Source organism: Haemorhous mexicanus, chromosome 23 (assembly GCF_027477595.1).
Source record: "Haemorhous mexicanus isolate bHaeMex1 chromosome 23, bHaeMex1.pri, whole genome shotgun sequence".
Lineage (NCBI taxonomy): Eukaryota > Metazoa > Chordata > Aves > Passeriformes > Fringillidae > Haemorhous > Haemorhous mexicanus.
The window spans coordinates 3,257,606-3,268,819 of record NC_082363.1 but is presented as its reverse complement, the minus strand read 5'-3'; the positions used below and the strand labels follow the sequence as shown (position 1 = coordinate 3,268,819).

Below are 11,214 nucleotides of genomic sequence, written 5' to 3'. Positions count from 1 at the left end.
GGCCCCCTCAGCGCCCGCTCCAGCTGCGGCTCCATAAGCAGCTTATCCCCCCGATTAGGTCGGTCACCGGAGCTACAGATGGCCGGGGAAAGCTGCTCTGGGCCATGGCTAATTAAAGCCGGGTCCCGACCGTGGAGAGGGGGGCTCATGCCGGGCGGGAGCCGTGCCTGTCCCGGGCAGTGCCTCAGGACAGCCGCCACGTCTTCCTCCCCAGGCGGCACCCGAACCCGCCAGAGCTGAGGGAGGGACGTGCCCTGCGCGGGTTAGGCTTAATGCTGGGAGCTGCTCACCACCAAAACACCGGGCACAGCAGGAGCCGAAGGTTTAAAAAAACAAAGCAAAAGCAGCCGAATCGAGCATGGCAGCTGTCTGGGTGAGGAGATCTCAATGAGACCCCACGAGAGGCCCACCGTGAAGGCGGCAAGGCCGTGCTCTGGCACAGCAGCTCCGTGAATCCCCTCACGCCCTCCTCAGCCAGGAGAGGGGTCTGTTTTTATCATCACCTCTGCTTTACTGCCCAAAATAGGTATTCTTGAGGCACTGTAAGATCAGTGTTTCTCATGCCTTGCTCTACTTCTTGGAGCTCCCAAATGTACCAAATTTTCCACAGAAAAACACATGGCAGGTCAGCTAGATGGGTATTTCCAATGTATAACATCTGGGAAGGCCTCCCTAGATATAACTGACTGTGCCAACACCCAAACCCCACAGCATTAAAAGCATGATTTTCAGTCTTTGTTACCTGGATCTAGGTAAAAAAAACCAAAAAACCCTGAGCATTTAAATGTCTTATTCAGGGCTGTGTGCTGTCACTGTACAGTTCTAAAGAGCTGAAAAAACCCATTCACATAAAGGCTCTGGAACTCCACAAGCCCCAGCAATTTCTGCCTACTCTTTCCTCCTTTGCCATCTAATCATGTGAACAGACCAATTCCTAGTCTTGTGCCCTGTTATATGTAAAGCCTGTAAAAAGAATGTACAACACTTGTATGGCATTTCCCATGTGCTTGGATCAGGTACACCAAGAGGTCAATGTCGTGCTTGTGCAGCAGAGGAGCAGAAGCACCTGCTTACAATTAAGTGATTGAAGTTGGAAGAAAACTGTTTGGTTTTAATAATACAAATGGCACGTTTCTGGAGCTTAGAGCAAAGCCAACAGGGGTCTTGGTTTCTGAAGAATCAACGCAGCAGAAGGTCTTGTCAGGAGAAATGCAGTTGTAAAATAACAGATAGAAACTTTGACAATGAACTTGCTTCAGAAAAATACCAATCTTCCTAGGACTAGAATTCTGCCAAAGCTAACATACTCATTTTCTTCTGTAAATTAATCCTTTTGAAATGTGGTTGTTTGTGTGCTTCTGGGGTTTTGTTAGTTTGGTTTTTTTTTTTAGAATCTTACCTGAAAGCCACAGCAGGACAGATTTATCGTGCATAACAGAGTCTGTAGTTTGTTACACCCAATGGAACTCACATCTAAAGCATAAATAAGTCCATTTTTCCTCAATCCCCATTTTACTAGCCCATCTTCCCACCCACAAAATTATATGCAGTATCTTCTACTCCTCAGAGTAAAGCTTAGGCTAAAAGCCATGAGAGCCCTGTAGACCTTCCCCCATAATGACCCTCCCAGACTGCCTGGCTACAGTCCCGAGCCCTCAGGAAAAGCTACATTTTCAAATGAGACAGAAGCGACCAGTGTAACTTTTTCTAACACAGAAAAACTGTGTTGATTTTATAGTTTTCTTAGAAAAGTCTAACATTTCAAGTTCTGTTAAGACAAGCAGCTTAAGGCAAAAGCATATTTCAAGGCACAAAGGATCTGTAATCAACATTCAACAGTCATTTTAAGTATCCTGAAGGACATTCAACTTGCATAAAAGCATCATTTAATAAAACCCAATACCAGATACTGGGAGCACAAGAAGTTAAATAATGCCATCAAAAACAGCTCTTGGGAACTCCCAGGTGTTTCCTGGAAATATAGCTGCATAAAATCAGGCTGTACTGTATTGCTTTAGGGCAGTCCATAAGCCTTTTAAAGATTGCTTGTCCAGGAGTACTTTGAGTGGTTCTCTTATAAAGAAGAGGAAGCACAATGGAAGACTGGAAGACTGCAGAACGTGCATCCAGTCACATGTACAGAGGAGGGATTTAGGGGGAGGGAAGAAAGGAGAGTACTGGGATTACACAGTGCTTAACATGACACCTCCAAGATCTTCTGGACTTACTGCAGAACCCATCTGCCTAACCTTTATGTAGGCAAAAGAAATATCAGATCTTCTCTTATTTTCCCAGTAGCAGGTGCTGCTCAGTGGGAAGAGTGGAAGGCTCGGCTGGGCAAGGGCAGTGTCTGTCCTGGCTGCAGGGTGCCTCAGTATGGTGGCTGGGCTGCCTTGCTTGAGGAAGGCCACTGTGGAGGAGCATCTGGCTGATCAATGGGCTCATAGGTGCTGCTGTCCCGGCCTGCACTGGTGACACCTGAATGGAGATAGAAGAGAACAAGCTCAGCACAAAGGCAAAAGCATAAGAACTGAATGCTCTAGAAGAAACTAACAGCACAGGAGCACACATTTTACCAGCTCCCCCAGCACCTGTGGTCTGTGATCCTCACTAAACAGGAGGTAAGAAAAGTCATCCTTCCAACATGCCTGTTCTTTCTTTGAGAACAGCTCTCTTAGCAGCCACATGGCTGTGTGGAAAGCAAAACCCACAATACCCCATAGCAGCACAACAGGTTCCTGTAACTGTACATCAGCAAGATAAAGCGTATGAGAAAAATGAACAGACAGAGCCAGAAGCTGCAGGAACTGTGACCAGCTGACAGCATAGATTTAAAGGAATGATACATCCATGAACGACTCTTCCCAACAATGCAGCTATGCCTCAAGTGTGGTACTAAATTTGAGTCCAACAGTGCTCCTCACTGCACCATAACAATTTGTCTGTGCAAAATCACGTTACTGTCCAGGGGATGAGCAGGGAAAGAGGAGGCAGAGAATATCCATGGACAGCTCTTCATCTATGGTCCAGGCATTAGCCATGGGGAAAAGGCAAACTGAATCACAGACAGCCATCAGACTATGAGGGATTTGTTCTAAGCAGCAAGGATGCTCCCAGGCAACAAAGAAGGACTTAGTGTAGAAGGAAAGCATGACAGAAAAGGCCAGGAAAATTTCAACACTGGTGGGTTCAAAAGAAAATGCCACATAGCAGGAAAATAAGAGGAAATTTGTCAAGCACATTCATCACAAAGCAACACACAGTAGTGAAAATCTTTTAAGAAAGACAGTTCAGGAGAGGATATGAAAGTACAAAGTGTCTTAATTCCCACCTCTGCCTGAGAGGAGACTCTCGGTTTGGCATAGTGTGGTTGAAAAGAAGTGCTGCCAAATTCCAAGCAAAGAGATGAACTTCTCAATGGTACCAATACTTTCTATACACATACTGAATCCCAATGAGAAGCACAGTGAGCAGCTAATAAAAACTGACACAAAAAAGGCACTGCAGGTGACTAGCATGCCTCCTGACCCAGGAGGCATAAGACATATCCATCTGGATTTTCACAAGTAGCTGGCAGAGATGACATCCACACTCTACTAGCAGAGAGGTGCAAATACCACACAGTGCCCTAAGCCATGGCTTCTTTCCATGGCTTCTCCTCCCCTGCAGGTTTCCACCTCTTTTCACAGGAGTGTGATACTTGCTACCACCAAAGCAGGATAAGAGACAGCTTCCAGACACTGTAATGCAGGTACACCATCTTTTGTCCTGCACAGCCTTCTCAGGATGACAAAAAGAACTGTGACAGGCTGCAGGTTTTGCCAGCATGAATTCAAACAACAATCCCTGGCAAACAATCAATCCCTGGCAGCTGTCCAGGCATGAGCTAGTACCAGGAATGCTTGGCAAAGCTGACCAAGACCCAGAACATCTAGCCACAGCCCATCCTCTCTGGCAAATCTTCCACATTATCATTTTCAAATATAACCAGGGGAAAAATTAAATGTCTCCAAGCTAACTCCCATCAGGTAAACATTGGTGCCATTTTCCATGTGAGGAACAAAGTCCAAAGCAATCAAGGTAAATAGGACATGTGAGGCCCACATGGAGTTAGAAATCCAGCTTTATTTCCCTCTTGTTCATAATCCAGCCAGAGGAAATACTGCCTCTACTTTCCCCCAGATGGAAAAAAAAGGGTTGACAAAGAAAGGACACCCAAAAGTTTCCAACAAATGCAGGAGGAGGAAGAGAGGAAAAGCCTCTCAACACCATTGTGGGCAAAATGGTGTTGAGATGTCAAAATGTCAAAAACTTCAGTTCTGCAAGGGGAGAGAGGAAGAATATAAATTTAAGGCCAAAGACACACCAGAACAACAAAATGGGATAACAAACATGAGCAAGACAGACCAAGCACCCTGTCTGCCTGGAATGGAGGGCAGAATCCAGTTGCACAGAGCCCAGGCTGAAGGGTCCAAGGGGCAAGGCAGTCCTGAGGAGGTGGCCCACAATGACATGGAAGCAGAAAAAGCATCCTACCTATGTTCAAGGTGTACTCTCCTCCACGCTCCCGATACATCCGATACACCAAGTAGCAGGACCCGGGTTTGAGGAGGAGGCTGAAGATGGCCATGCCTATACTGAAACGCTTCGCATCACTGAGGAGGTCGTGGGAAGGGTAGAAGATAGAGATGTGAATGATGTCTGTGAGGACTGTGAGCAGCAGGCCAGTCAGGAACTGGAAACAAGGACAGAGAATGGGACATGAACAGAACAAGGGTTTAACCACTGACAGTAACAGTCGGTATCTGTTTCCTGCAAGATCTATGTTGCACAATCATCTTGCACCCCAGTATCACACAGCACTCTTGGTATGGCCCCAGGCAAACAGATACTCCTAGATGAATGATCTTGTATTTCATGCCTTTTCCTGTCACATATCTTCTCATAATATATTCTAGAATTATTTTTGTTTGCCAATCTATTCAATGTTCAGAGCCCCTCCAACTGAAGCATATTAAACACTTTGAGTCCTCATCTGGCATTATAAGTCACAACAGCAGGTTGTGAAAAAAAGGAAGAATCAAGCATGTCTCATCTCTGAGAAGAAAAATAATTGACAGTGAATGCTTCTCACCATGGTTTACAGAGTTCATAGATTTATATGCTCTCTTAGAAAAAAAAAAACAAACAAACCCATCCAAACAGGGAGCTTCTGTATTGGGAACAGCTGAAAATCATCACTGGCTCAAAGACTCTGCCCTCCACCCTTTTCCTGAGCAGCCTGGGGGAGACCAGTACTCTTACACTCACCATCGTTATGGCATCAAGAGAATCTCGCTGCACAATGGCCCAGATCCCCACTGCAAGGACACTGAAATTTCCCCAGGCATAGGAGAGTGGCAACATGTAATTCATGCATCCCCTGCCAAATGAGACAAAAAAAATATCCAGCTCACATTCACAATAAGCCTGCAACAGTTTGGTTTCATCCCTGTTCCCATACAAACACCTCACTCTTAGATTTAGGATTTTCTTGCAAACAAAAAAGGGAGTGTTGATTCCCAGGGAACATCCCATTCCTAGTTTGAAGGAATATCCTCTTCTCCCCCAGGCCAGACACTAATCACTCACCACACTGTGAGCAGCCAATGTACCAGAATGATAGCCTATGAAAAAAAAAACAACAAACAGGAAGACAGGTTAGCATGTTGGGAGAACTCTGGGAGGATCACTATGAAATGGCACCATCTTGTTCCCAAGGGTTGGGTGGAAGAGTGGCTTGGACCCATGAACCAGTGCAGAAAGATGGTGAAGCAATTGGGACAGTGAAGACAAAGCTATTTTTCTCCACATCTGTTGCTGAGTATGTCCTGTGGTGCTACACTGTAGTCATTCACTCTTCTTGTCATCTCTGTCAATATTTGATTCAGGGACCACTTAGCCTTTTCTGAATGGGTTATTAATTTTGGAACTCCAAAAGAGTTTGCACAGAAAGCCAGGCAATCTGATTAACACTGTGCTAGCACAGTTTATACATGACCAATCTGGCATCCCATCACCAAAAAGCCCATAGATAGCCATGCCTAGAGCTCCCAGAATTTCCCTCCAGTCCTCAGCAAATCCTTCTTTTACCTCCTTCCAGTCTGTTCAGAGCAATGGTCCAATCTCACTGCAGTATTAACAGACCTGAAGGCTTCTTCCAGGACTCTGTGAACCTGATCCTGCCAGAGCACACAGCTCTTTTCACTCCCAGTGAAGCCACAAGGTCCAATTGCCAACAGTGCTCTGAGCAGCAGTAAGATAATGCTGTCACAAATTCTGTACTTTGCAAATGTCCTTAATGATCCTGGTCCTTGTGCCTAATGGGACAAATCCAAGAACAAAGGATCATACTGTAATAAGTGATCCAAGGATTCTCTTCACCACCACTTGCCATTTTTGTAACCAAGGAAACATACTCTACATGTTTATTCAGAGAGCATATGGGAACAAAAATATATCACTTCAGGCTTTTTCTACATCTATAGCCTGCTGGTCACTCCAACAAAGGGAGATCACTCATATTTGCTCTCTAAACGTTTGTGAAAGCAAGAATATGGAAGACAGGCTCTGTTAACAGCCTCGCTAAAGAAAGGCTGAAGCCTGGACATAGCAGAGGATCCGTGGGATACAGGTGGACTTTCATTTTTTCCTAGCTGTGAGAAAGGCTTCAAATTGGCATTTCTGCTGACCTTGGTATTAAAAAAAAACCAAACCTACATTACTAAAACCCCTCTAAGCATACTCCCCCCACCCCCACCAAAGGAAAAAAAAAGAAAATTGGGAAATGAGTCCACAGCAAAAGCCTAAGTTACTCAGTGGACACAGGAAAGCTGTATGCAGATAGGAGCATTAAAGCATTAAGACACACACACAAAAAAAAGATCTACTGACACCCTGCTAGATTCCTTGACTTAAAACATCTCTCTATGCTCTAACTTATAACAAAACAAGTTGCTGGAGAAGAGAGTGAGGCTGTGACATAAGTGAAGCACAGTCAGGAAAGCACAGGGGTGGCCGTGCTGCTGCGGCTCACACTGCTCTGCCAGGACACCACAATGCAAGTGACTTCCTGCTCTTCCTTCACTGCAGTGCCCTGTCACAGCTGCTGAGCACTCACTAGACTTTGCTGTAACTTCCAACACCACGTAGACAGATTTTTACTAATTAAATTTTTTAAATTGTTCATGAAAGCTTACAAAATGCTTCACCACCTCTCATGCTTCCCCTTCTCCCAAACTGTACCACAGACACACTGGAAAAGCTGTTAATCAGTAAAATACAAGATGTTCCTGGATAAGAATGGAGACATGCAAATAGCATTTACTCAAGAGACTATCACAACATCAGGAAAATTCTTAATTAGGTAGTATTTAATTGCATGTTACATACCCTCAAGACCCCTCAAGGCTCAGCAGTTAACATAATTAGGCAGGGTGGGTTTTTTTTTAAAGCTGTCTAGATCAATACTGCAGTTACTAAATTATGAAGTATGTTTAGTCATCAGAATAAAGTCAGGTAAACTAGGGCTGATACTATGAATGACTGCTGAAATAAAACCAAGATATTCCCTTTTTAGTTATTAGTCCAATTTAGCTGACAGTTCTTCAGCACACTATGGAATTGGCTGGTGGTGTTGGTGTGCTTTAACATAAAAAATATAGTGTTAATGAAAAACTACAAGTTACTGTGTGAGATTAGTTAATTTGCAGGCAGTCTCCTGATAAAACAGCAGAGGAATTTAAAATGTTTCCATCTATCCAAGGACTTAGGTCTGTAGCTAAGACAGACATACATTTCTTCTTTGAAGAAAATAACTCCAAAGTTAGTGATGACTAGTGGTGAGAGCAGAAAATAAGAAAGGTGGGTCCTTTGTCTCCATCTCTTCTGGGAAAAAGGATGGCTATGTAATTAAAAGCACCCCATTGGAAACTGGGGAGAGCTAAGGAGAATTCCTACCTCCTTTGCAAATCCCAGCATGTGATGGAACTAATTGCCAAGCATAAAAAGAGCCTAGGTCTGCCAGGGTCTCATTAGATGGGAAACTCCTTGGAATAGGAACTCCTTTAAACATGCTTCAGCACAGAGCTTAGCACAAGATTGAATTTTGACCAAGTTAAAAATGAAACAGTTCCAAATTACAATTATTTTTTTGTTGTATCTAAATTTCTAATTTCGAGTGAGCTCACTTACTCTATGAGTGACATTCACTGAGAACACACAAAACCAAAATATGAATCTGAGTGGCTACCTGTGAGGATGCTCCTCTTTATTATAACAGTGATCATAATGAGAGTGCTTAAGCAGTGGGACAGGCTGTCCAATGGGGCTGACATGGCTCTGTTCTAATTTTAAAACTCAGCTGATTTTTGAGTTGAGCTATTTGATCTAACTTTGCAGTTTGCCTTGCTTTGAGTAGGAGGTTTAATCACATGGCATACAGACATCTCTACTATTCCTTGATTCTGTGACTTAGCATTTAAAAATGCCTAAGCACAAAATGTGTGTTTCCAGGCACATGAATTGTAGGGCATTGTGCAGGCTTGATCAAAGTCAAAGGTTGTATTTCAAGACTCTGCATGATTATTTCAATAATCACAGGTGTCAAGCTGTCATGGCAAAAGCATGGCTGTGCTGCTTCCCCCGTGTTTTGCTGAGCATGGCTGTTAGAACAGAGCCAGTGGATCCTGTTCAGTGAGCATGTTCCCCACCCACAGCAGGGCAAAGCCTGCTACCTTAATTTCATAGCTCTGCAAGTAGCTTAGAGCTTCCCCAAGGCTAAGATACTGCTACATTCTGGCACAAACACAGCTCAGTCATGCAGCTTTCTTGGAACTACTTCTGTCACAAGGCTCATCTTTATAATCTCACAGAACCAGCAAGCAGATCATGCCAATGAATAGTAGCAGTGTGTGTTACTTCCAAGCCCCTTCTGAGTAAGAACCTTCCCCACTTTTCTGGTATTTTACAGGGAGTCAGGCCCTAACTCAGGAACAGAATGAAGTGTAGCTACAGCTATTAACTCCAGATTCCTGTCTTTGCAGATCAGAGCAGAAGTGGCAGACTTGACAACAAGGAATTTCTTAATGCTGAAAGCAGTTTGCCCAGGACAAAATCACACTCATCTAGCAAGAGATTGGGGAATGGTTGTCTGAAACAAGGAAGAAAGGTAACATTTTAGTTTTGTTGTCTTTGTGACTCATTCATTGAAAAGACAGTGTTTTTCAGCTCCCCTATCTCCATTTCCCACAGTAGAACACGTATTTCGTGTTGGCAAACTTCTTAATTAAATGTCCTTAGTTTTTACTGTTGTTTCAGCATGGAAAAAAATAATCAAACCAAGTTAAAAAACAAAGCAGAAGGCAAGAACTTTTGATCTTTCTAGTGCCCTGGGAATCACACAGTAGTCCAAACTTGTCAGAGCAAAGTATCAGCTAGTTTCCAGAATGTAATATAATCCACAAGCTCGGCCTTGAAAAATCCATTTGCTTACTTGCCTCTAATGAGGGAAGTTGCTTTTCTCGGTGAACTAGTAAGAGGGGTATTCATCATTATATGAACACCAATCTTTTCTTTAATACAGCCACATGAAAGCTGTCCTGTACAAAGCTGAATTAATAATGGTAGGTGAGATAATACTTTTCTCTTATCCAACCCATAGGCAGCCTGGTCCAAGGCCACTGCTCACAGCTTAATGAATCAGCAAAAAAAGCCCTGATGTGATCTGTGATGCTTTCAGTCTCTGGGCAAAGCTTTAACCAAAGGAAGCACCTGAACCATGCTGTATTAAATGAAATCACAAAGTAGTGAAACTGGGAAAGGACACAAACACCTAGAAATCTCAGGGCTCTGAAAATGTGAAAGACAAAAAAGAGAGGAATATGTCACGTGTCTGGTAGCACAGAAGACATCAGAATCAAACTTCAACATCATAAGCAAACAAAGTGTGATTTTAACATCCACTGGCCAGAAGCAAGGAAGTACTTCTTCCAAAAATGAAAATTGTTATGTTACTGGTTAAGTCTCTTATATCTCCTTTCTGTGGTTATCAGATATTCACTGAAATTTCCAAAGTGCCCACAAGTGGAGCCTGCCCTACCCAGCAGAGAAGCAATTGCAGTTATGTATCAGATGATAAGCCCCAAGTAAGTGGACTTATTTTTCTAAGATACTTTGCCTGACAAGCAAAAGCTTTGTCTCCTCAGGATCTTGTGCAGTGTTTATCTTGGCTTAGCTCTGGTCAGCTGATCTAGAAACCTCCATGGACACTAGATAATAGCCAGCTGTTGTCTCTGCCCAGTCCTTGGCCACTTTAGCAATATCCATGAAGTAGGGGCAAACTTTGGAGTCATCACCTGGTGGGTTTAACCAAGAATCCAAACTGCGTTGGAAGGGACCCATCAGGATCACCGACTCCAGCCCCTGCACAGGACATCTCAAGAATTCCAGCCTGTGCTTGAGAACGTTGTCCAAATGCTCCTTTAACTCAGGCTTGATGCTGTAACCACTGCCCTAGGGAGCCTGTTCAATGCCCGATCACCCTCTGGGGACAACGTTTCCCTGACGGCCAACCTAAACCTCCCCCCGACTCGGATTCATGGCGTTCAGAACTTCTGCATCCCTTGCCCATGTGACAAAAAAAGTAGAAACTTCAGTTTTTCCTCCTCAGAGGGCTCCGCAGCTCTGAGCAGGGCCTCAGCCAGGATGTGGAGCAGGCATACGGCCGGAGAACGTGCGAGAGGAGAAGGGTACAGGGAGGGCCGATCCGAGCGCCCGGGGCCGGCTCAGCCCGCCGCAGCAGCCCCCAGCCGCCCTCCCGCTCCCCTGGCCCCGCTCCCGAGCCCCGGGGCAGGGGAAGCCCCTACCTTGAGGCTGACGGCCGGCAGCTCCATGGCAGCAGCCCCGGGACCGCCGGCAGGGCCGGGCGAGGGGGCGGCGAGGGGCGGGGGGAGCCGGGACACCGCCCCCGGCCCCGCCCGGCCCGCGGCCCGGCCCGGACACGGCGGGCGGTGCCCGGCGGTGCTGGGGCGCGCCGGGTGTGGAACTCGCATGGAACCCCCTACGAGGGGAGAGGATGATGCCTCTGACTCCATCTTATCTGAAGGCTAATTAATTACTTTATTATACTGTGTTATTCTATACTATATTATATTACATCTAAACTGAATCTGCCAA

General features: G+C 45.0%; 1 protein-coding gene across 2 annotated transcripts; it reads right to left on the bottom strand.

Moving 5' to 3' along the window:
• Nucleotides 1–1,698: 1,698 nt before the first annotated feature.
• On the bottom strand, nucleotides 1,699–11,001 carry AGTRAP (angiotensin II receptor associated protein). 2 transcript variants are annotated; one of them, XM_059866761.1, is made up of 5 exons: nucleotides 10,905–11,001; nucleotides 5,632–5,666; nucleotides 5,311–5,422; nucleotides 4,537–4,735; nucleotides 1,699–2,478 (listed from the first exon to the last, which is right to left on the bottom strand). In XM_059866761.1, exons 1-5 carry the CDS (start codon nucleotides 10,929–10,931, stop codon nucleotides 2,372–2,374), a joined length of 480 nt encoding a protein of 159 aa, XP_059722744.1. In that variant the 5' UTR covers nucleotides 10,932–11,001; the 3' UTR covers nucleotides 1,699–2,371. The 2 variants fall into 2 exon arrangements, with proteins under 2 accessions (XP_059722744.1, XP_059722745.1); XM_059866762.1 differs by lacking the exons at nucleotides 5,632–5,666; nucleotides 10,905–11,001 and adding an exon at nucleotides 5,515–5,539.
• Nucleotides 11,002–11,214: the final 213 nt, after the last annotated feature.